This window comes from Chroicocephalus ridibundus, chromosome 1, assembly GCF_963924245.1.
Source record: "Chroicocephalus ridibundus chromosome 1, bChrRid1.1, whole genome shotgun sequence".
Taxonomy (NCBI): domain Eukaryota; kingdom Metazoa; phylum Chordata; class Aves; order Charadriiformes; family Laridae; genus Chroicocephalus; species Chroicocephalus ridibundus.
Window position 1 is genome coordinate 152,122,420 of NC_086284.1, and position 23,678 is coordinate 152,146,097.

At 46.8% G+C, this 23,678-nt stretch overlaps 1 protein-coding gene across 1 annotated transcript; it reads left to right on the plus strand.

Annotated features, from left to right (window-relative positions):
- Positions 1–741: 741 nt before the first annotated feature.
- On the plus strand, positions 742–23,194 carry BID (BH3 interacting domain death agonist). The gene is made up of 6 exons (XM_063359275.1): positions 742–825; positions 15,945–16,013; positions 17,164–17,365; positions 18,650–18,795; positions 20,510–20,713; positions 22,195–23,194. Exons 2-6 carry the CDS (start codon positions 16,005–16,007, stop codon positions 22,204–22,206), a joined length of 573 nt encoding a protein of 190 aa, XP_063215345.1. The 5' UTR covers positions 742–825; positions 15,945–16,004; the 3' UTR covers positions 22,207–23,194.
- Positions 23,195–23,678: the final 484 nt, after the last annotated feature.

The window sequence follows — 23,678 nt, forward strand, 5'->3', positions numbered from 1 at the left end:
GACAGGAAACCTGGATCAAATACAAAGTAAGCATTGCTTTAAACAAGCCTGTGTTAAAAGTGTAAGGCTGCATTAAATAAAAATTAAGCTGAAGTAGAACTATGTTGAAACCACAAAACTCTATTAAATGAAGAGTTACATTTATTTTGCAGTGGTTACAAATGGCACACGAGAAGCTTGAGACAAGAAGCCTAAGGTCGGTACCCACCCAAATTCCAGAACAATCCTGCCAGCGGCGGGGGCCAAAGGCCCGGCACTGCTTTACCCCTGAGCTGATGCACCTCCTGAGGAGGCTGCGCCGGCGGCAGGCGAGCTCCGCTGGGGGAGACCCGGCACTGGCCGCGGTTTCGAGCGGGTTTCACAGCCCCCGCGGCGTGCTCCGAGGAGGCGCCGGCCGGGCAGCCGACGCCGCTTTCCCTTTAGCCTGGCGCCTAGCCCCGCCGTGGCCCCGCCGGCTCCGGGTGGCCCCGCCCCGCCGGGGAAAGCCCCGCAACCCCCCCTCGGCGGCGGGCCCGGACGGCCTCCTCACCGCCACTGCCTCCTCCTCCTCACAGCGCTACCTCGTACAGGTCGAAGCGGGTGGGCAGCGCCCCTCCTTCCCACCCCGACCCGCCGCGCGCGGGCCGTTACCCCGCCCGGCCATTGACCGTTAGCCGTTGCTGGCCGCCGGCCCCTTCGCCCGCCGGGCGGCGCGTGCCGCGTTTTCCCGCCCGCCCCGCCGCCTGGGCGGGGCGATGAGGGGGCGGGGCTTAGCGCCGCTCAAATAGCGTGAGGCGCGGGGCAAGCGGGGAGGTGTTGGGCCCGCCGAGCCTCGATCCCGCTCAGGTGAGTAGCACCCGTGCCTGCCCTGCGGGGGAAGCGGCTCTCTGGGGGTCACAGCCGCCGTTCGCGGCCGCGCCTGCCCGTTCCTTTCCCCTCCCTTTCACCTCCGCGGGGCGATGCCGCCAGCACGCTCGGGCAGGGCGGGAAGTCGGCGGAGTGAGCATCGTGGCGTCCCACCAGGGGTGCGGGCCCACCCCGATCCCCCTCCCGGGATGAGGGTGCCGGGATAGTGCCATGCGGCTCCCGCCCCGCGAAGGGGCGCCAGCGGTGGCGGGGAGCCGGGCGGGTGTGGGGCCTGGTGGAGCGGGCCCGCCGGTTGATGGTGGCCTGGCGCCTCGGGGAGCCCCAGGGCCTGACTTACCGGTTGCTTCTCGGAGCCCTTCGGTCTGTTTAGCTGAAGTGGCCGGTGAGGGACCCCGCAGAGGGCTGCGTGGGGTTTCTGCTTTCTCTTACTGCTGCTGGAATCTCTTCTGTCTCCCCGCAGTTCCCCCGTTTCCCTTTTGCCCGCCGAATCCGACCTTATCTCGTCAGCACTTCGGTTATTTTTTTTTTTTTTTCCTTTTACTTTGTTTCCTGCTCTCAGTCTGTTGCTGACTCTGTCTGGTGCGTGCCTTCTGTGCTCGGCTGCTCTCTGCCCCGCTCTTCCATCCACGCCGTTCTCCTTGTGCTGTGGTGGAGCCTCTGCTCTGCTGTTTACCTTGGCCTCTCGTCTGCTCTCCCCAGCTGTCATCAAGTCACCCGCTGCCCCCTTTTCTCAGTTTCTGTTGCAGACTCCTCCTGCTTAGGTGGTGTCTCATAGGCTGTAAAAAGCTTTCTCTTGCCCACTTGGTAAAGTCCAGCATCTCGCCCTCTGTCTCTGGCGAGAGTTTTCAGACTGGAGGGATATCTGCTGGGCAGGGGAGAGTAAGGAGTTAATCCTGTAGCAGCAGCTCCAGAGGGACCCGTGCTTGCCTCAGCTTTCCAGCAACCAGAGGGATGTGGGAGTGGCAGCTACAGCAAGAAAGCAGGGCAATAAAGGGTTCCTGATAATAGTGCTATGATTTGTAGGAAAACCTGGTGATTGATACAGATGAGTCACTTCAGTATCTGCTTTTCTCCAGTCTCCTTACCTTCCACAGAGCTGTAGGTGTCTGGCCGGCTATTAAGGCGATGAGCGCCTTGGCTGCCTCTTTGTTCGCTGTGAGCAGCGTGCACATTCCTCTGACCGTGTTCAGTTCAGGGTGACTGGAGGCTGGAGCAGGAAGCTGTGTAGTGTGGAAAGGAACTAAGTGAGCAGGTCCCGTTCCTTAGAAAGGAGTTTGTCTAATGTATGTGGTCAGATGACGTTCTCTGTACCTTGGAGTGACAGCAGCTCTGAAACTGGTAGGTTTGGGAGGGGGTGGGGAGTGTCGTGTCTTTTAAAGCACAATATTTTGTAGCTTTAATTAAAAAAAAAAATTAAGTTACAGGGCTTCAGAGTTACATAAATCACTACAATCTTAGTCCAGAAAGTCCATGCTTATTTCAGAAGTTGTCAACTCTTTGTGTTTCTTGGGGTATCTGGGCCAAAGTCTTGTTGTAGGGTACTTGTTACCTTTTTGAAATAGTTAAGCATTTGGTGGAGGAAGGAGCAAGGTGGTTCCCCAACAGGAAATTATTTTTAAGGCTTTTTGTTTTGGTTTGTTTTTTTGGTAAAGGACTTTTTGCAAAAGTCCACTTATGGGGAACCGATTGGTGTTCTGTTCTAATTTTTTGTCGCTAATCATACTGAAACTCTGTCTTCACCTGCCTGTGGAAGTATAACATCTTAAAAGGTATTAATTAAAAAGGGGGTTTTCGGTGGTTTTTTTTCTCTCTGTGGTTACTTTTTTACATAACAAACTTAACACTTTTCGGAGTCTTCCTTAGGGCAAAGCTTTGCAACACCTACTGCTTGTGATCTCTCTGTGCTGAAGGTATTATACAAAACCAGTGTAGGAATGCATTGTATAAAAACAAGCGTTCTAGCACTTTGTTATTTGCTTGAATTTCTTCAACCTGTCCCTTCCCATTTTCCTGTCTTCGCTTCTAGGTCTCTTCTCTGTCTTTACTGATTGTCAGGATTTAGAGACCAGCTGAGGCAAAATCTTCCATTGTATACATGTAGAGTGTAATGTCTGATTGTAACCCTTCTGGATAGGCTGCCCTGTACTAGAAAGGTTGGTGTGAAAATCTCCTCTTTTTATTTGGCTGTTCCTCCATGTTTGCATTTAGTGACATCCGCTGAATTTAGGAAGAAAAAATAAGACTGTTTTTTGGTTAGGTGGTTTGGTTGGGTTCCCCGCCTCCCAATTTCTTACAGCTACATTAGGCCAGATGGCACTAGTACTGCTGAGACAGTGAGTTAGCTTGGTTTCTCACTACGCACCCTCAGCAGAACTGTGCGCTGCGCTCCACAAGTGCAAACCTGGAGTCCCTGCTCTTGAGAACTAGGTGTACCCATCCCCACCACCGGGATGTTATACCTTTGCAAGGTAAGCACCTTGTAAAGGTGATCAGCGTGGCTCTTGATTTCTGTTGGCTCCCAAAACAATAAGAGCTGTGATATATAATCAGGGAAGGCTGGTGCGTGTGTATATTCGCTGAGCACTCTCACCTGGGGTCAGTTATGCCATGTTGTTTCCATGTATTGTGTTTTTCCCGTGTAACAGGATGACAGGAGTCATCCACACTCGGCAGGAGTCTGAGGAGCTGGCAGATCAAACAGATTTTTTTTTTTTTATTCTGTAATAGAATGAAAACATTTAATCTGGAAGCAGGCAGGCACATAAATCTAGTGATTGCCACCTTTGGAGACCTTCCTGGAGTGTCCTGGTGCTTAGAAGTTATCGCTTCCCTTATGTCTCATTGAATGGGGGAGTAAGGATCTAATAATGGTTAAAAGGTTTATATGCTCAGTGCAAAGCCTGCTGGCGTAACTGTGGAGGAGCAGCTATGAGGTGGTGGCTCCTTGATAAAGCAGCTCCTGTGCCTGCTGGGTAAGAACTAACAAGCAGTAGGGGAATCTGCCTGGTTCTCTTGCTGAAGGGAATTGAGTACAGATGAGCAGATTTCATTTCCACCAGTTAGCAGTTCCTCAAGTAGTGAAAAAGCGGAATTTATAAGGGAATCTGATATTTCTTTGCAAAGTGCCTTCCTCCGGTTATCTCTTAGCATGCTGTGGGTTTTCCTCTATGTCAGATTACAAAGGTTTTGGGGCTGGAATTATCTTTGTGTCCTGTGCAAAGCCCGTACATGCAAATATTTTTAACTAGGGAGTTGAACTCACAGCTGGGCTTGGCCAAAGCTGCAAAGCTTCTACTTGAAGTCTGATCCCCTCTTAGTTTTGGATATGGCTCATCTTGGGGTTGCAGGGAACTGGGTTTAGCTTTAATTAAAACTCATCAGTAATGATTACAGAATGTGTATAGTTGGTCCCTTCCTCAGAGATTTTACTAGTCTGATTTTATTTTTTTTTTACCCAGACCGGAGAAGAAGGATAAGAAAAGGAGGGGTAAAATGTAAGAAATGTTATGAGTCATGCGGAGTGTCCAATCTCTTTTTTTTTTTTTTTTTGGATTTGAAAGCAATCTGTTAAGCTTTTGTGCTTGCCTTGATTTGTACCAGATGTGTGTAGTGACCAGTGTCCGGGCATCCTGCCGTTATCTCAACTATATTGGGAAGTGAACAGGACTCTAACTGCCGGTGGTGTGCATTGGATGCCTCCTTATACCTGGATGAGATGGCATTGCTTCCTGCATGATTTTTGAAGCAAGTGCTCAAGTGTAGAGCACAGTGGTGTGTTAATGTCTCTTTCACACCCTTCTTTGCAACAGCTGCTCTAAGAACCCTTTAGTCCCATCCCCTTCAGTAGCCCCCTGGCTTAGAGTGTTGTTAGCACTGCCTTGGGCCCTTAGTAACTTCTGTTCTTGATCCAGTCTGATGGCTTTCTTACTGTTTTGCACCAATATGGCACTGTGTGGAGGTGACAGGGTGCTTCCTGGCTGTGGTGGGCTTTGGTTGGACTGTACTTGCTGCTGAACATGAGGAGAAGCCTGTACATCTTAATATATCCTTGAATGCTGCTCTTTCTCACGAGAGAGGAGAGAGTCATTGTGGTTCTAAAACCCTTCTACCTCAGCATTTTGCTCACCACTTTCCTTTAAAATCTCAGCTTCATGGAAGGTACAAGGAGGGGGATTGGACTGTGTGTGCAATCATTGCACACACATGGATGTTGGATTTCTGTTTAAGTGTCAGTGAACCTGCTGTATTTTCTGATAAAACCCTGTGACCTTTGGTCAGTTCCTAGTATGCTTTTGCTGCAGTTTATGGTGAATGAGCAATGCCCAGGTCTCTCTAATATATTGGGCTATTTCTTTCATCTACTTTAAAGAAGAAAATATGTTTCTTGGTGAGTGTAACTTCTGGTAGTTTAGTGTAGTTGTTATACCCTTAGATTAACAGCCACATAAAACAAATCCACTTAGCTCAGCTAGTTGCTGTGTTTTGGTTTTGTATTTGCTTCCTGGGATGCAATGTTAATCTGTGTTTCCTCCTAAGCTAAAACTGAAAGTGAAATGCTTTGCATTATTTCATGCATGGTCATGTATTTTCTCCGTGTGTGGAAATACACGCTTTTCCACCGTGCTTTTAGACCTACAGCTAGAGAGCCTACAGCAGTGTTGAGTGGAAAATTGATGCAAGGTGCTGGGGCCTCTGTGTAGGCTTGCCTCAGCAGTAGGAAATGCGTGCTCCTGGAGGCAACTGTTCTGCAATTCTGCTGTCACAGTTTCCAAATGGCTCCTGCTGTGTGTCTTTCAAAGAAGATATTTTGTGTTAAAAGTGTTCCAAAGAGATGATGCTTTCTTTCATTCTTACAATGTTAATGAGGTGCTGCTGTCAAAAGGCTTTGATCAGGGCTGTGAACACTGTTTTGAGTTAGTATCATTTTTTGGCTGCCTGGTTTGATGCACACTTCCTCTTTGAGGTTCTCAAGGATTTCTGGGCTTCTGACTTAAGAGATGTCTTCAAGATGACTTTAATTTTTCACTGGCTTCATCAGTTTAATTATCGTGGTGGAAGCAGGAGGTTGGAACACAATATGGTGGGAGAGAATTCTTCTAAGGTTCAGTGTATTCAGTGTAATCAAAGGCCCAGCATCAGGCTTTCCTTTTGTGGATCTCCTCCTTGGCTGTCTTTACTGATACATGATTGTTCATAAAAGTAAGGAATGTAAGAGATGCTTATGGCTGTGATACACTTGATGTTTAGGAGGAAGGGAACCCATTTAAAATTCATTTTCATGTTTTGTAGAAGCTGTCAAATATTGAGACAGGCTTGTGTATGTACCCCTTCTTTCGTAAATGCTTTAAGTCTTTTCTTTGTAGTGAGTGTTCTGAGTCTGATAAGGTGAACAGGCTCCACTAAAATCATCGTGGGGAGTAAGAGCTGTAAAAATCTTCTCAAAAGTAAATTGTCCTGTGCACTGAGCTGTTGCTCAGTGGCTCTGTGAGTGCCGTCCTGGCTGTTGCATCAGCATACTTGTTTAACTAAGCAGGGAGCCTTGATGAGGTTCTCTCACAATGTATTGCTCCTTGGACGTGCACTCTCAAATGACCCACGCTGATCTAGTATTTGAACTTTTGCATCGTGAGCATCGTTATAGCCTCTGGATTTTTTCTGAGAAAGTAGTACAGATATTCTTGGTACTTATGAGTCTGGAAGAGGAGTTCTTGTCTAGTCATATGATGTGGAAGTGACCAAAGGTGGACAGAGTGCTCCTGTTACTGGCCACCTGTGTCTATACAGCCATCTCTTTGATTTTTTTTTTTATTATTATTTTTGATCCTTTTCCAACTTTGCTTATCTAACTTGCCAGTCAGGCAAGGGAAAGACAAATTTACATTCCTCTTCGCTGTTGGTATCAGTTGTGAAAGGCATCTAAGTTGCAATATGAAGTGGCATTCCTGATTTTCAGACTCATGGATGATCTGTGCTCATGCTGGCACATGGCAACGGTAGGACATGTGTTGAAACTAAAATAAAGAGGATATTCTTGTCCTCTAGGTGGCATAACAGTTACTGTATCCAGTCTACTTTGGAGATCTTTTGGTTTGCAGTTCTTGTCAGAGCCTGTCCAAGTGGCACCTGCAGCTGTCAGAGGCACTATTGCCAAGTGGTAAGAGAGACTGTCCTTTCTCCTCCAGGGACTGAGCACTTTTGCTGCTGCCTAACTGTAAAAGCATGCCAAAGTGCAGGTGTCCGGTGCTGATGCCCCAGCAGGGGCATCTTCTAAATCTGGAAGCGAGTCTTGAATTTCTCTGGCTTGACACCGTCACTTGCACGTCACTGGTGATGACTGGAGTTTATTCCAGTGCTCACCACTTAGCAACATTACTGAGGAGTTCCCTGCTCTAGGTCTGTTTGTCCTTCCTTTGTAATGTCAAAAGGCTGGAATTGTGATTGCTCGGTCTTGCCTGTTTTCCAAGTAATTTCCAAGAAGCAAACAGTAAGAACAGCTTGAGTATGCCCTGTGACGTTACTGCAGGGTTGTGTTGCAGCTGCTGGGCTGTTGGACTTGTGAACATGAAGCTAACACTGTAAAGACCAGCAGTCTTGTAAGGGTGATGGTGTCTTTTCATCAGGATTTGCACTGCTTCCTTCTGCCAGGTCCTTAGGAAAGGTAGAGTATTTTCTTAACATTTATGGGGAGGTGAAATGCAGGGCAGGCTTACCTGATTGATGTTACTTTGCTCAACACCAGGTGGGGCGGGGGGAGCAAAGCTTAGTCACAGATTCAGAAAGTCACCTGCACTATGGCAGTCAAGAGACAAATCTTGCCCCTTCCTCTTAGGTGTGACCATGCCTGAAATATAAAGGTGCGCAAATTCCATTTGGGTCCAGCTCTGGTTAGCTGAATCCAAATCCCAGCCCCAAGCTTCAGGGCAGTTTGAGCTGCAGGCTTTCTGCTGACTCAATTTCAGCCCAGCTGCATCTGTAGGCTGGCTTCTGAAGAATACTAAAAAGTGTTGTCATGCTGCCTCCATCACTGATCTGATATAGAAACCACAGTAATCAACAGTTCCTGCCTACTCTTTTTTTTTTTTTTAAAGAGAATTAGTAATATGGCAGTGCTCCTTCTTATTCATTGATGTGCTGCATAGGGGCTAGGCAACAGCATTTTGAGCCAAATGAAAATAAAGGTTGATGAGGAAGTAGGATGATTTTATTCCTAAGAAGTCAAAGTACTGCCCTGATAACTAGAAGATTGGTGCAATTCATGTCGTCATGAAAAATAATGTGAAACAGCAGCAGGCCTTGGGGAGACGAAATAAATCTCTAATAAAAAGACCAACTGAAACCTTCTTTTTAGAATTGTCTCTGGTAAAGTTTTTTTTTCTTTCAAAAAGGAAAATAAAGCCCTAACAAAAAACCTGTGCAATGTATTTCTAAGTCAGAATACTCAGCTGAGAGTACTTGGTGTTCAGGCTGAGGTGTTCACTCTGTACTAAAGAAGCAGAGGTAAAAATGCCCGTTAAGGAGGTAGTTGGACAATCATCCATTAGTGTCCGATCTTTGTGTTCCATTTAGAGTTTCAGTGCTGCTGAAGATAAACGTACACTGAAACTATTAGGTGCTGGAAGCATTCAGCATGTTTCAATGTATTTTTGCATCAAAGGTGTTATAAGTAAACTGCTGCTTTTTTCTTTGCTGGAGTGATTGGTAGTGGCATTATTCATGTCTTAAAGGAGGATGCGATCTGAAAGGAAGAGAAACAAAAGCTGACAGCCTCAAGCAATCAGCAGTCATGCTTGAGTGTAGCAGGGAGGGCTGGATTTAAGCAGTCTAGTGGTTCCCCGACAAGCAGAGTATCTTTCCTAAGAGGCTAGCAAATAAATGACAAGTGACTGGGGGATGGGGTCTGTTGTCTATCCCGTGCCAGGCCACAGACCTGCTGGCATCTCAAAGTATTCTGCCCATGGCTTGTAAGTTTTGCCACTCCTGAAATGAAGCTATCTATGTTGTAGCCTCTCTCAGAGGCAAATGCATGGAAAATGCCTGTAGTTTGGAAGCTGTGTTCCCTGTGGTGCAGAAAGTCCTGAGAGACTCCAAGCCAATAGCTTTGGTCTTAACCAGATGATACCAAACCATTGCTTTAGCTTCACAGTAGTGCATGTGTGTGCATCCAAAGATGCACAAAGGAGCTTGTTCAGCCTATCCTTCACCTGGCTAATATATTGCAATGTCTCTGTTCCTCCCCCTGCCCCTCCCCCCCCTCCCCGGCTTTTTTTTCCAAAGCCTAGAGTCAAATTCTGTTTTGGGAGGACAACAGGTCTCAGATGAGGCAAAATCTTGGGATCTTCTAAACGCTGTTACAGGCTGGCATATCCTTTGCAGGCTGAGTAGAGATAGGGACAGGTTTTCTGTGGTTGTGATAGCATCCTATTTATTCATCTCTTTTTTTTTTTTTTGCAGATCAACAAGCTATCTTCCCTTTTGCTGATTTTTTTTTTTTCTCTCTGTGCAAAGTCTGAAGTGCACGTGTGGTTGCAGTCTGAAGGAGTAGTAAGGCTTCTTCCATAGCTAGAGAAATATGAGGAAAAGCTCTGATACCTGCTGCTAGCTGGGCTGTTTAGTTACTGTTGGGTTTATGGGCTAGAAATCAAGTGTGGCAGGGTGATGGAGATTCCTTTGGGGACTGTGGGCTGTATGATGTGCGATTTGCTTATCCTGTCATGACTCAAAGTGCTACAGGCAGCAGCCTGGCACAGCTTAGAATATCCTCAAATAAGGAACTTCATAGGTCTGTGGTGCTGTTTCTCTTCCTCGCTTTCCAGTAACGGCTGGTTAGGTAAAGCAGTTGTGCCTGTAGCAAGTCTTTAGGAAGACAGTGAAATTGAGTGGTTATAGCCTGATATGTGAATTTAAAATGCCAGGTCATATCAAATGCCTCAGTTTCCCTACCTGTAAAAAGATGCCTTGTTCTGTGAAAAGCTCCATAGCTCAACAATGAAATGTTTGCCTACAAGACAAACAAGAGCCACCAGGTCCAGGAAGAGACAAATAGGCACAACTTAATTTCTTTCAATAATGATGTCATCCTGAGTGCCAAAAATAAAGTTCTTATCTTTCAGCTGCCAGGCAGAGAAAGCAGTGCACAGGTTGGAAGGTTTTTGGTTTTTTTTTTTTCCCCCTTCTTGCAGTTTCTGCTTTGAAGACTTTAACCCACTCCTAACTCAAATGTGAGACCTAAAGATAAGTATCTTAACAACTCACATGACAGGTGCATTGACTGATGGTGTGTCTGTCCAGGTGCTTGTATGGGAATGTGTCTCGGAATCCTGACAAGTTATTAAAGGAGTGAGTCCCATGGGCATGTGGCTTTGCTGCTGGAAAGAGTGTGTTTTCATAACCAGACAGTGTCTGATACAGCTGAGAATAGTAACTCACAGGCTGAGCTGTGAGGGGTGGTGAAGGGGTGTAAGGGGAAAGCAATTGTAAGCAGAGGCATTATTCGTGGGGTGGATTTTTTTCTGAGCTGTCTTGAAGATGTACCAAAACTGTGAAGAAGTGTGTAGGGTGGCTCAGTGCTGTTGCTGTAGCGATTATGGGACCTACTCCTGTTTATGGCAGCCTTGAGAGCTATTGAGAGTTCCCCCTAACAGGTAACCATATGCTACTGGCTGATTCTTGCTGCCATGCGAGGAGCTGATGATGATGTGCTTGCAGTGCCTGGAGGTACAGTAGGGCCCTGCACTGGTTTTGGAGCAGTGGAACCTTGCCTGCTTCGCAGCTGCACTGTTTCTGTGTGTAGCTCTGCACCTGGGAAAATTAAATGTGTGGTGTTTGCTCTTGAAATATGTAGTACGTGACAATGGTATGGCAGGGAGGACCTAGTTTGGTCTCTCTCCAGCGCAACTATGGCCACTGCCACCTCTTTTCCCAAGATGGCATGGCATCACCAGCAAGGGCTGTGGGAGAAGAGTGCTGTACAGCAGATGAGGCTTTTCCCTTGGCTGACCCCTCACAGAACTAGAAGAGGTAGCTCACTGATATGGGAGGAGATGCAGGCGTTGAAGAGCCATGGAGTGCAAATCATCTTGCAGTCCTGCCTATTCCTCTTTTTGGCTCTGCAAACTTGCAGTGTCGTCTCTCCTTAAAGCCTGGAGTCAGAGAGGGGATTCTGGCCCTGCCTGCTGTTGACTGTAGTGTTGCCACCCCTCATCAGTGGGCCACAGCTGGGAACAGCTGCTCTGGCGAGTTCCTTGTAACTTTTAAAGGCTAATACATCTTTGGGATGAGAGGGAGAAACAGAAGATGGGACACCAGACCTGAAGGACCTGTGCTGCTGGAGGACAGCAGTATGTCCCATCCCTTAGGATGTACTCAGTCCCGTCTAAAGTGTCATGATTGCTTTGGAGACTTGCTTTGGGGAAAGTATCCACAGAATTCTCTTGTGAAAACTGGCATGTGTGGGCATGGAATGAGGTCTGTCATTCTGTGCTGACAAGATGCTGGTGGATGTGCTCTCCTCTGACTGTAACTATGTTTACTTAACATATGCCTCTCCACAGTCCTGCATAACACAACAATGTTGAGTTGGAGTGGACATGCTCCCCACTGACTCCTCAGAGCTGATTTAAAGGTCCTAAAATTGTGTTTGAAATACCCCCTCCATTTTTTTTTTCCTAAGGAAAATGAAAAGAACTGGTCCAAAACCCTGATTGTAGTCTTATCTGTTGAACACTTCAAGGCATTTAGTGGTTTCTCAGAGGCAGCTGTTAACACATAGGGCTTGCTTGTCTAATGAGTGAATTGAAAGTGTGAAAAGGAATAATGTATTAAAATTAATTGGTATTTCAATTAAAAAAAAATGTACTCCATAAAATTAATTCTAGGACTTTCAGCAGCCCTAAAGCAGCTTTAGTGAATAATCTAGTTTTACTCTGAATCTGAATGCAGAGGGTGTTTGTAGCCTTTATCTCCATCTTTTCTCATTCTTGAACTAAAGATTCTTTTCACCCAATAAAAGGTTATGTTTTTCATCCACCAGAAAAGTTCTTAATCTGAATTGAAAACTACCAGGATCCTGAAGTTTTAGTGATGAAAAATTTCACGTGGCATCAGCATGATTACATTTGACTGTTTGGGGTTTGCTCTTTAGGAATCCTGAGATTCCATTAAAGAATTTGACTTCTCAGGATGAACTTTGTGACTGTCCAAGCCCCTTGCATTGATTCAAAGTAATTATCTAAAACTTGAGGGTTCTGGAATTACTAGTTAACTTAAAAAAAAATAGAAAATGACCTTGTATTGTGGTAGTAGGGAACCATTTTGTGGTGTGAGAGAAATCCTTTTTTCTGTTCTCAGGTGTGTTTTAGACCACCCAAGCAGAACTTTATTAGCTGAGGGCTGGAACCCCTCAGGGACTTTTACTGCCTGGGTGGTGATTCTTTGATTCAGGGAGTCAGTTCATGAAATCAACATCTTCAAGCCTCCTTGTCTTAATTTTTTACCATTTAAGTGCTTTGGAGTGTGGTGGGTTTTTTCATTGTTCTTTTTTGTCTTACTTCTGCTCATGTGCAGGGGTGGACAAACTTGCAGTTTGCAACTATGATGGGTGATTTTTTTTAATGTCTCTATTTCTGTGGACTTGCCTTGAGTAGTGTCTAACTTTTTACATAGAGCCGAGATGACCCCCTGAGGGGAAGGTAAGAACCCTTGTGTATTGTAGGTCTCTTCCCCCTGCACACCCATTAACATCTCTGGGTACAGCAGGTACCCTGGCAGGGCAGGGGCTGCTCAGCCCCTTTCGGTCTGCACTGAGGCTCTTGTCAAGGTGTTTTATCTGTGCAGGGCACCCAGGGAGGACACTTCTTCTGTAAGCTTCTGCTTGTTTTTTGAAAAGCATAAATCCTTTCAAAACGGAGTATTTGAGTCTGTAGAGATATAGACAGGCGCTACCCTGCATGTTTCCAGGAATTCATGTGAGGAACACGCACAGGCAGACAGGGTCAAGCTCCTCTTACAGCTTCTAGTCAGCCAGTGTGGATGATGCACTTGCAGAGCCTTGTGCTGAGCTGCTATGCCCTGCCTTTCTGGGCCTAGCTGTATGGGCACGTCCAGAATAGATCTGGGTCTTTTTGTTTAACTTTTATTTTCTGCTTTGGGAATAGAGCTTCCTGGACTGGTCTGTGCCCCTTTTAAAGCAGGGAGTGGGAAAACACAATGGTGCATTTCTTTTTGGTTGCCCCTTTCATGAGTGTTCAGACCAAAACAAATTACTTTCGTGGCAGTGTGAAATAGTGCGACAAAAAATATAGGGAATCTGGGTTTTAAAGCCACATTCTGAGCTTTCCTTGGAAAGATGTGGCAGGTGGCAAACCCCCAAGGAATTGTCTTGACATCTATTTCTGTTCTATTCATCTTGTAAGAAATATTACCTTGGTCCCTCTGCAGGGTGATGTTTTATTTAGTCTTTTTATTGCCACCTGACTGTTCAACTCACCCTCCAGCAATAGACTGGAATTACCATAAATGAGAAAAAGTAGGTCATCCTAGCACAGTTTGGCTAGGTTTGGGTGGAAGAGGCTTTGCTGTACAGTTTCTGCAAGTGAGAAATCTCTTTGGCGCTGCTCAGCTAGTTTCACCAGCATATCTGGCCGCTTGTGTGCAACCTGCAGCTGTAGTGGCTTGTGTTGCATCACGGTTCTGCTAGAACTGTGGGAGAACATCTGCCCCTCTGCATATGTAGTGTGGCGTGGGCGGAGGGTGGTGCAACTTCTTGCACCTTGAAAGATGGGGAGACTTGTTCAGTCTGTGCTCCTGCTATAAAGTCAGCTGGTTGTTACCAGCCCAAATTAGCAAGCATGGGTTAACCTGATCAGCTGTAGATTACTGCTGTGGTCCCGCATGAAGCTTTTGGCATAGACTAAACTTGGGTGGGAATGGCAAAACTGGTGGAGCCCAAGAAGGTCGCTGTGATGGGTGCAGGTTTCAAGGCAAATGGCATGTGGGCAGCGCAGGCTCAATACTACTTCCAGCTTCCTGTGGTCTCGGCCGTGATGGTTCAGGAAGTGGTATTTAACTCAGCAGGAGTTAGTATCAGAGTATATACACTGTTTATTAGTTGTAACATGAACACCTTGCTTTTGAGCTGAATTACTTTTGAATTGAAAATAAACGTTAATCTAAAAACAAAATATGTGCAAGTTGAGGCTTTGCCTAGGCTATGGAAATATTGCTTATGTGGACAACTCCTGAGGACTTTGCACAAAGCCAAGGTCCTGCCACAGGCTTAATGCTAAATCCCCACTTTCCCCTTAATCTCAGGGATTCTGTCCAAGTTTTCCAACCTGAATTAACGTCTGTGTCTCCTCCAGCAAAGTCAAGCCTAGGAGAAGGGTCACCCTGACCTGTTTCGGAGCCCTGTTGAGTTCCAAAGAGGAGGACGGAGGAGTGTACTCTCCCCAGCCAGCCCACTCTTTAGGGTATAGGTGACTAGCAGCAATAGGGATTTGAATGGAACAGAGGGGGAAAAAAAAGCAATGCAGCAAAGGCTAAGCCTGTGGTTTAGGAAGCTATTAATGTAACAACTAAATGAAAAAAAAAAAGCTCATGGTTAAGAGGCTGCCTGTGGGCTATTGTGTGTTTTAGACACATTTGAGATTGTGTTTTGGTCTCGGGGACTTCTAAGACCCTTTGAAAAGTTGGGAAATGCATGGTCTCTTGAAATTATTACTGTGGCTTCCTTCAGAGTTTGAATTAATTTCTGCTTTCACTTCCTCTTTTCCACCAGCACACTTAGTTATTTAAAACACAGTGTGAGGGGTTGCTACTATGAAATAGGATCATCTATCACTAGCCCAGGTTTCTGATGGTTAGCAGACCATCTCTTTAGGCTCCTTGGTGCTTTCAACCCATTTTTGGTCAGAAGGTACCTTTGCAGTAGCTGGGTTATTGCCCTGGGTGAAGGAGGTCTGGTGGGAAGGTAGTGCCCACTTTCAGCCAGGCCTTGCTCATCAAGAGTTGAAGACAACTTGAACCAGCGACTTCTCTGTGCAGTTGTGGGACTGTTGCATCTAAGGCAGCAAAGTCCATAAGCAGGATTCTTATCCTGCCTGCCTTGGCATTTGCTAGATAGTCTTGTGTTATTGACACTTGCTGTGTTGTTCTTGGACCTTCCTTGCTCTGGGACTTCCTGTAGCAGATGTGACTACTTGGGCTGCTGGCCTGACCCACCCATCAGCTATGGCTGGCTGGATGAGGAGCATGCGCTGTGCTCTTACCAGCTTCCATTTCTTGGTGGGTGAGGGAGGCCACTCTCTGCATAATGCTTTCTGCCCTCCCTGCATGCCTCTTCCCTTGGGCACTGCCCAGCTACAAGACAGGCCAAGGGTTGTCAACCCTGAGCATGCGCCATGGGGGCAGAGGAGCTTGTAACCCAGGTCCTGGTTTCCCCCTTCTTCCTAGTAGGTCTCCTTGGAGGGTTACTGGAGTTGTGCTCATGTAACTAGAAGCCTTTGACACTTGGTCTAACCTTCCCTGTCCCTAGATATTTTTTGGGAAAGTATTGAAGTAAGCCTGAGTATACGTATGTATCTCTGCATGGGGGCTGGGGGGAGGCACACTTGAAGTCCTGCAGGTGTGCTGCAATGTCAGCTGGGTGTTTCACTTCAGAACATGTTGCTGTGCACACAGACCCAAGCAGCTCACTTGCTCTCAGTAGGTACTTGGGAACTCCTCTGTGATAACACTGCTTTCCATTCCAGCCTCTGGCACTGTGAAGCGTTGTCCTTCCCCAGCACCACCACTTGGCTTTAAAGCCCGTTTGTAGGTCATGTTGCTCCACTGCCCTCTAGCCATCTGTGGCAGGAAGGAGTTTCATGCCCCTCGTTTGTGTGAATAGGGCTCTCTTTGCTGGGACAGTTGGTGTTTTCTCAGCCTTTTTTTTTTTTTATGACTGCCAGTGTGTGATGGGCAGCCCTCTCCAGAGAGTATGGATATTTATCACTAGAAAGGTCATTGTCTACAAGACATGGCTAGACCCATGAGCACTGCTGCAAGATGTGGGTTTTGGGGAATTTTTTCCCTTTACCCTTTTCTTTCTCACTCTTTTGCAGGGCAAGGACTTCTGGCCTGAAGCAGGGGGTGACAAGAGCTCTTTTGTCTCTGAATCCATCATGGAACAGGTTTGTTTCAACTTGACTGAAGTCAGTGGTTCGCTGTGACCGTTGGTTCTCTTGTGCACTTGTTCCGAGATAGCTCAAAGGGGCTGAGTCCAAAAAAAATGCTGGCTCATGTCCTTCTCATCTTCCCCAGAGTTCCTGTAGGGGCCCCCACACTGCTGCTTCCCATCGTGAACACAGACAAAAAGTGGATTGAACCACTTAGTTTGAAAACTGCTTCCTTGTTACCTTGCAGTGTGACACTCCCTCTTTAAACTGCAGGCTGGAGATGTAGCTATTTGAGAGACTACAATGTATGTATGATGACTACAATGTTGATTAAATCAACATACTAAACTAATAAACTACTAAAGCTAATAAATTAATACACACTACCAATTAATTCATTGTATTGTGCAATATTTGAACAATTATGAGGCTATTATTTATCACACTTCAATCTTGTTAGCTACATTGAACTGCTATTGAAATGTCTGTCATCCTCTGCACCCCACCTAGTGTTAGTTCTAACCCTCTTTGCCCTCCCACAAGTTTTTTGAATGTAAAACCTGGTGCCGAGTCCAGTGGGTTGTTCAAGGGGATTGCCCTGGTGTCCCAGTGAATTTGGGTCACCAGGTGAGCTTCACTGCTGTTTATTATGGAATTAGTCTGGATCCCTTTGAGAGGGGGAAAAAATGTGAACCTTGGGGGCTTTTTTTTTTGCAGGCTTATGCTGTCTGTTATCTCTGTTTCCCACCTTGTTACTGCTATCCTCTGATTACATTTAAAATGGGAGCTGCTGGCTTAGTTATGCACGGGAAGTAGAATGCCCAATTCCCAGAGAGCGGGGTAAAAACCTTCCAAAGACAGATGTCTGAATAGGGAGAAGTGGGTGGTTTTATGCTGACTACACATCTGTTTCAAAAGAGGAGCTCCAATCAGGGTTTCTGTCACTGCCACAACTGGAAAGGTGCAGGAGAAGGTGAGCTGACTCTCCTACCGCTGGTTTGTAGGAACAGAGCCATCTATCACTCACCATGAGACAGTTCTGTGTGGGTATACCTCCAGGAGGCCAGAAAAATGTGTTCAGGGTTGGAAAACAGCATATGTGTAGACCTTTTGAGTGTGACTTTTCCTGGGCATGGGCTTAACAGTGATTTTCCTTATGTTTAAGATCAATGGATCTGTCCAGATGGAGAGTGCACTGCTGTACACCTTCCTGGAGGTATCCTCTGACTGTAAGTTCAAAGAGCAACTGCATTCCCTGCAAAACCAAGGGACTGTGTCTTTCCTGAAAGGCGGCTACTGCTATGATGACGAGGTGGAACTCCAGACTGATGGCAATCGGAGCGGCCACTTGCAGAATGGTGAGCTAGGTGAGTCTTTTCTCCATCCTGTGTCTCTTTGAAGGTGATGTTTTTCTTTCCCCTTTTCTCACCTTTGCTGCTGGCTTCTTTCAGAGGAGTAATGTTTTCTCCACTGAGAAACTTCACAGTGTGGCTGTTGGTAGTGTTGGTTGGGATTTTAGTGCTTGGAATAAGACAGCTAGTGCTTAGCACTTCATCTCCCCGTAAATTTCTAGAGCACCCATAACCCTGACACTTTGTCTGCAGCACGTCAGACAAGGGCCACAAAGTTGATAAGAATGATTGCTGTCCTCAAGGAGTGTGATATTAAGCAGTTAAGTTAGGCCTCACATGAATCCTTAGGCAGTATCAGTACTTGGGCTAGGATTTTGGAATAACTCTTGTTCTGGTACTCAGTGAATCCCTTTCTGCTCTACCGATGTGGTGGAAACTGTTCCTCAAATAGTTTCTGGTACTGTTCCTGCTTCACTAGTGCCCCATGTCCATGATGTGTCAGCTGCCACATGGACATCAACCTAAGCGGGGTGAGGAGGAACTGCTTCAGTAAACAGCCCTCCCTCCTACAAATCTGCATAGGTCTCATGCCTCAAGTGTCAATGGGAAGCTTTGCCAAAAGGAGATAGGACAAGGGGTAACGGTTTTAAACTAAAGGAGGGTAGATTCAGACTAGATATAAGGAAGAAAACTTTTATATGATGAGGGTTGTGAAACACTGGACCAGGCTGCCCGCAGAGGGTGGTAAGTAATGCCCCATTCCTGGAAGCATTTAAGGTCAGGTTGGATGGGGCTGTGAGCAACCTGATCTAGTTGAAGGCATCCCTGCCTGTTGATCGGCTGTTGGACTAATGAACTTCTGACCCAAACTATGCTATCATTCTATGAGATTCTGTATTTTAGATGGTGCTTAAGAGACAGGTCCTGACAGTAGTCACTTGAAAAAATCATGCACACTCTCTCACTTCCCCTCTTTAGGCAGGGTGTTGTCTGTAGTTTCCCTGTACAAATTTTGTTTGGAGATGTTCTAACCTACCCTGTAGTGTTTTTTTGGGGACGGTGAGGCTGCACTTTACCTAAACTACAGATAAAAAAACCTGTTTGCATGCTGTCTCTTGGTAAATGAGTCCAGTGCATACAAGGGAATTGTAGTATGTATAGTTGTCATGAATACACTATGATTAGGGGTGGGGAGGAGGTTGTTAATGGAGATGGGCGAAATGCTATGGGTCAGCTTACCTGCACCAAACCCAGTCTGACTACAGCCTGTGAACTAAATCCTGCTGTATGTGTTGGCAGTGTTTGGCCCTGAGGTAAATGAAGAAGTTATCCGGATCATTGCTGCTCAGCTCGCTGAGATTGGAGACCAGTTTGATAAAGAAATCAAAGCAAGAGTAGTAAATGACCTAGTGCAGCACTTTCTGAATGAGAATCTGTCTGGAGAGGTGAGTGAAAAGCAACCTCGCTAGCAGTTCCCTTTCTAAACGCTGTGCATCCTTCCTGCTGTGACTTTGAAGCAGCAAGCTTGCAACATCTGTGTCTTTGATACTTTGCTGCTTTGGTTATTGTAATCTTAAAATTCAGCCCAAACACTTACCTTTGAAGGCTTGTTAGAGGTGATGCTGTATCCTGTGTTAGCTGTTGCCCTGCAAATGGGTTCCTTGGGCTCATCTCCTCTCTGCAGATGGTGAAACGGAAGTACTTGTGGAGGACTGACTTTCAGAGGCATTTTTGTCCTCATTTTATTGGCCCCATGTGGCTTATCTTTGAAAAATCAACTGCTTGGTTAAGGCTTTGTATTTGTCCTTAAGATCTTTGGACTTTCGTGCTGAGTCATATGTGTCTGCTGCTTTTTACATGTGTAAAACTTGAGCAGTGTTAGTGCCAGAAGCTTGACTTGAGCTTGTTGCTGACCACTGAAGAGACAGCAAGTATTGAGACCCTTTTCTAGTGCTGTAACTGTTTAGCTCATGGGCTGTGTGTTGGGAGTAGCAGTGGGTTTTGGCCTGAATGGGTGACCTGCTGAGAAGGCCTTTCTAGGTGGCATCTCCACCTCTTTGATGCAGTTGTTCTCCTACCAATAGATATGATGTGGTCCCTGGGCCAGCATCTAAGGTGCCTCACTGCTCTGCAAGGGAAGTAGAGTTTGAGGTCCCTTGTGTTAGACATCCCGCTTCCTTCTTTTGAGGGATTGGATCCACATCTGGATCAAGAGCCACAGTTTGCTTCTACAGAGCTTTTTTGGCATCTTTAAGATAACTGTGGCTTTCTGGCTTGTTTGGCTTTCTCTGCCTGTGATGGAAGTTTTCCTATGCTCTACAAGCTAATGCTGCCTTTGAATTGAGGGTCCACCTTCTTGCTGAAAAGGTGGGATTTAATGACTTCAGACAATCCTCTTAAGTTTTTATCATGGTGTGGGTGTCTTCCACTAGAGTTTATCACCTGCACAGACTGATTCCAGCGAAGTCTGATCATTCCCCGCTCCTGCTATCTTGTTCTCCACCCAGTTAAATTTCAGGCCTTCAAACTTATTGCCTAACCTTTCAGTCTTTAAGGCTGAGATGAACCTAACCTCTGACCAGGCGGACCTTGCTTTTTCACATTAGTAGTGTAGCTTAGTGTGTGCCATATGCATGTTGTCCCTCTTTGGAAACTGATCTTGGGAGCAAGACAGTGTCTGTTCTGTGCCAGACACCTTTTTTAGCTCCTGCCTACATGAAGGCTTTTCTGTGAAACTCACTTTGCCTTCTCGCCAGTTCCCTCTTCAGCTTGTACCCCTGATCTTCAATGTGTTTAAGGTGGGTTGCCCTCTCTTGGGAGCCCCAGGATTCCTGTGCCACTTCAGGACTTGGCAGGCTATGTGCAAACACTGGGGAGGAGGTGGGCTGTTGCATTCTGAATGTGTAAGGTGCTATTTACACTTTCCAGCGGTGTGTGTGTTGTCTCCTTCTTTTTTTTGTCTTGGGTGAGCAGCTGAGCTCAGAGATAGTCATCCAGGGTGTGTAACAGGCAGGCGGCTGTGCCCCAGAGGAAGAGGAGCGGCATCCTATGAGGTGTTAGAACAAGCACATCACTTACCAGCGCAGTGCTGGCAGGCTGCGCTGAGACTCCTTTCTCCCACAGCTGTTGCACTGAGATCCTTCTCTTCCTTCCATACAGGAGATAACTCGGCGCATGTCAGAGGCAGTGGAGGGGCTTGCAAGAGCCATCCCCTCAGACATGGAACGGGAGAAGGCCATGTTGGTGCTAGCAATGGTCTTAACTAAAAAAATTGCGAATACAATGCCCTCCCTTCTACAGCGTGTCTTCAGGACCACCGTGAACTACATCAGCCAGCAGCTCCACAACTACATTGTGAGAATGGTGAGTGCTGTCAAACAGCCCTGTGCCAAGTCACAGCCAGCCTCTTAGCTGGTCTAGCTTATTCCCAGAGGGGTGGCCTAGCTCTGAGCTGCCCATGGTCTGCTGGTTTCCCTGTAGTGCTCTGGAGGTTTGGCCGAAGGGAATGGTAGTCCCTGCAGAGCTCTCTGAAGGTTGATGCGCTGAGGGACCGGGGCTTGAGGGGATGTGTCACAGCTCCTGCCTGCCCCACTCTCACCGCAGCCAGAAAACAGAGTGCGTTTTTCCTGTAGGGCAGAGATGTAATTGCTCCTCTCCTCCCTGCAGTCTCTTCAGGGAGCTGTGTTGGTAAGACTTGGGTTAAGACTCAGGTTAATCATGCCCTCAGGAAAGGAAAGCCTGAGCTGAGCTCTGATGGCTGTATTTCCCAAATGTCTTGGCGATGAGGTCTCTGCTCTTGTCTTCCTGGGCTCCCCAGAGCTTGGCAGAACTGCAAGGGGAAAAGAATTGCCCCTGAGAAACAGCACCAGCAGAGGAACAATGAGAAATGGTCGAATGGGAAATGGCAGCTTCATTCAGGTTCTCTGGAGCTGCAGCCTAAGTGGGGACACTAAAGAGCCAGCAGTCAAGCCAGGGTAGAGGCTAGGGCTTTTGGCCCCAGCTTCAGTAACTAACCTGTCAGGGGAGGGAAGGAAGAAGAAAGGAAGAAGGAAGAAATCCCCTCTCTGTGTGTGAATGTGTACACAGACACACACATATATACCGAGATGAGATACTACTTAAGAATGAGATTTAAGAGCAGTCAGGGGCCCATGGAACAGTGGTGACCCAGTTGTGGGGTGCTGCAGGTCTGTGGGACACCCCTGCACTGCAGCCTTGCCATAGACAGTGTTGGCAGCAACCTGCAGAGGGACCTGGCTCACTGCGTGTCACCAGACCAGGCAGCTGCCTTGCACAGCACCCTGCGTCTCTGCCAGGCAGCAAGGCATAGTGTTACCGGGAAGTGTCACTCAGCGCTGCTTCACCCAGCTTAGCTCAAGGGTGTTGAGTTGTCTGTCACTAGTGCAGGAGGCTGCCAGCTGGCCCTGGGCCTTGCTCACCTCTGCATGTGGCATGCTGCCACAGCAGGCTAATAGCATGGTGCAGGGAGGCTGGGCAAAGGGCTGCTGGGCTGACAGTCATCCACCCACACCAGGGCAGTGAAATTAGCAGGGGGATAGAGCTGGGCACCAGGGCCTGTTCCTCCAGGACTGCTGGTGCCAGCTCGCGCTCTGCCTTTAGCACAGAAAAGGGGTCGACTGACAGCAAACGTGCAGCACAGCAGGTGGCAGAGTTGCAGCACAGTTCCAGGCGCTGGGGACATGCTGGGGAACTCTGTGGCTGCTCCTCATGCTCCCCAGGAGCTGCCAGGCTCCTCAGGTGGGTGGGCGGACAGGCATGGGGCTTGCCACAGAGTGGGGACAGCTCTGCTGCTGTTAATGCTGGTTGTGTTTCTCTCCCTCCAGCTGCGTGAGTGAGCTCCCCAGCCCTCTGCATGAAGAATGTGGACTCCTGAAGACCTTTTACTTTTCTTAATGTATGCAAATCACTTTTTCCGAACTTCTGAGATAACAGCTGTGAAAGGGAAGGCAGAGCTCCATAGATAGGCTTTCGTAGACTAGCAACAGCAACAATGGTAGTGTGAGCTGCATGCCAGCTCTGCCAGTACCTATAAGAAGTAGTGCTTACCCTCAATTTACAATAGTCTTATCTTTTCTGTTTTTTTTCCTTTTTTCCTTAGCAGTAGCAGACTTTGTACAGGCCCTGGCTTGTGCCGCCAGGGGAAACTTGGTGGGCAAAGAGCCTGCCCTCTCTCAGTATTTTTTTTTTTTTCTCATCAGCTGTAGCATTTTGCTTTAGTTATTCTCTTCCCAGCCCTGTTCCAGGTGCTGCACCTGAGCCATTCTGAGTGTTAATTGTTCCCAGGAAGCCCTCAGACTGTGGAATGGATGGTTGATCAGCACAGATTGCCGAGGGGGGGGGGGGGCATGGATCAGGTCTATTTTAGAGGGGAGCTGGCAGCCAGAGGGAACAACCCTAAGGGAGGTGGGATGTTGTTTGGCTAGGGAAGGCTAAAGCTCAATTGCTACAAACCCATGCTTGCTTGAGAAAATTAAATGAGAAATTGTAAAGAAAAGGCATGGGGTAGGTACAGGGCAAATTCTTTCAGGGAACACAACCTGGATATGCTTGAGGAAAAGTGTTTAGCTTTACAGTATCATGCTATAAAGAAGGTATCATCAGCCTTGGATGAGGAAGAATACCTGGTATCTCTTATGAGTGTATTGCAGACACATCTCAGGTTCAACAAACTTGGACTCAGGTTGTTTGATACACACCTGTAATCACACAAGACTTCACCTGTGATCCAGCTGCCTCAGAAGTTTTGAAAGTATGTAAATATTTTGTGTGGTTTTTTAAGTTAAATAAAATTGTCAGTTCTCATGGCAATACACCTCTTGAGAATTTCAGTTTCCACCTGCATCTTTTTTTTTTTTTTTGGTGTTGTCAGTTTTTTAGGTTTTCAGGGCCTTCCTCTAATTTACTACTGCTTATGATGCCGCTGGCAGCAATAGAGACAGTGGTCCTGGCCTTGTGCCTTGCATAAGCAAATCTTGTGTAAGTAAAGTAGCCTTTTTTTTTTTCCTTTGGTGCCTGCACTAGAAAGGGGGTGGGGGAAAGCACAAAAGTAGTCTACACATTAATTTTGAAAACTGTACCATTTATTAAAGTGCAACCTGGGGGCATGGTCTTACAGCAGTGTCCCATTAGCAGAGGGGAAGAAAATGTACATACCCCTTCCCTTTAACTGAATATAGAACAATGAAGCTGGAAAGAACTTTCTTTTAAAGGTGGAAACACTTTTATTAACCAAGTGGCACAAGAAGCTTTAGACAGTTTTCCCCAAGAGGGCTGCACTTGCATATTAAAAGGAACACTATGACCAGTT

Bases quoted from the DNA above. Each gene is read 5' to 3' on its own strand.
- BID (XM_063359275.1), top strand. The intron at 17,366-18,649 runs GTGAGTCTTTTC...ATGTGTTGGCAG, and splicing joins CTTGCAGAATGGTGAGCTAG to TGTTTGGCCCTGAGGTAAAT. The intron at 18,796-20,509 runs GTGAGTGAAAAG...CCTTCCATACAG, and splicing joins ATGAGAATCTGTCTGGAGAG to GAGATAACTCGGCGCATGTC.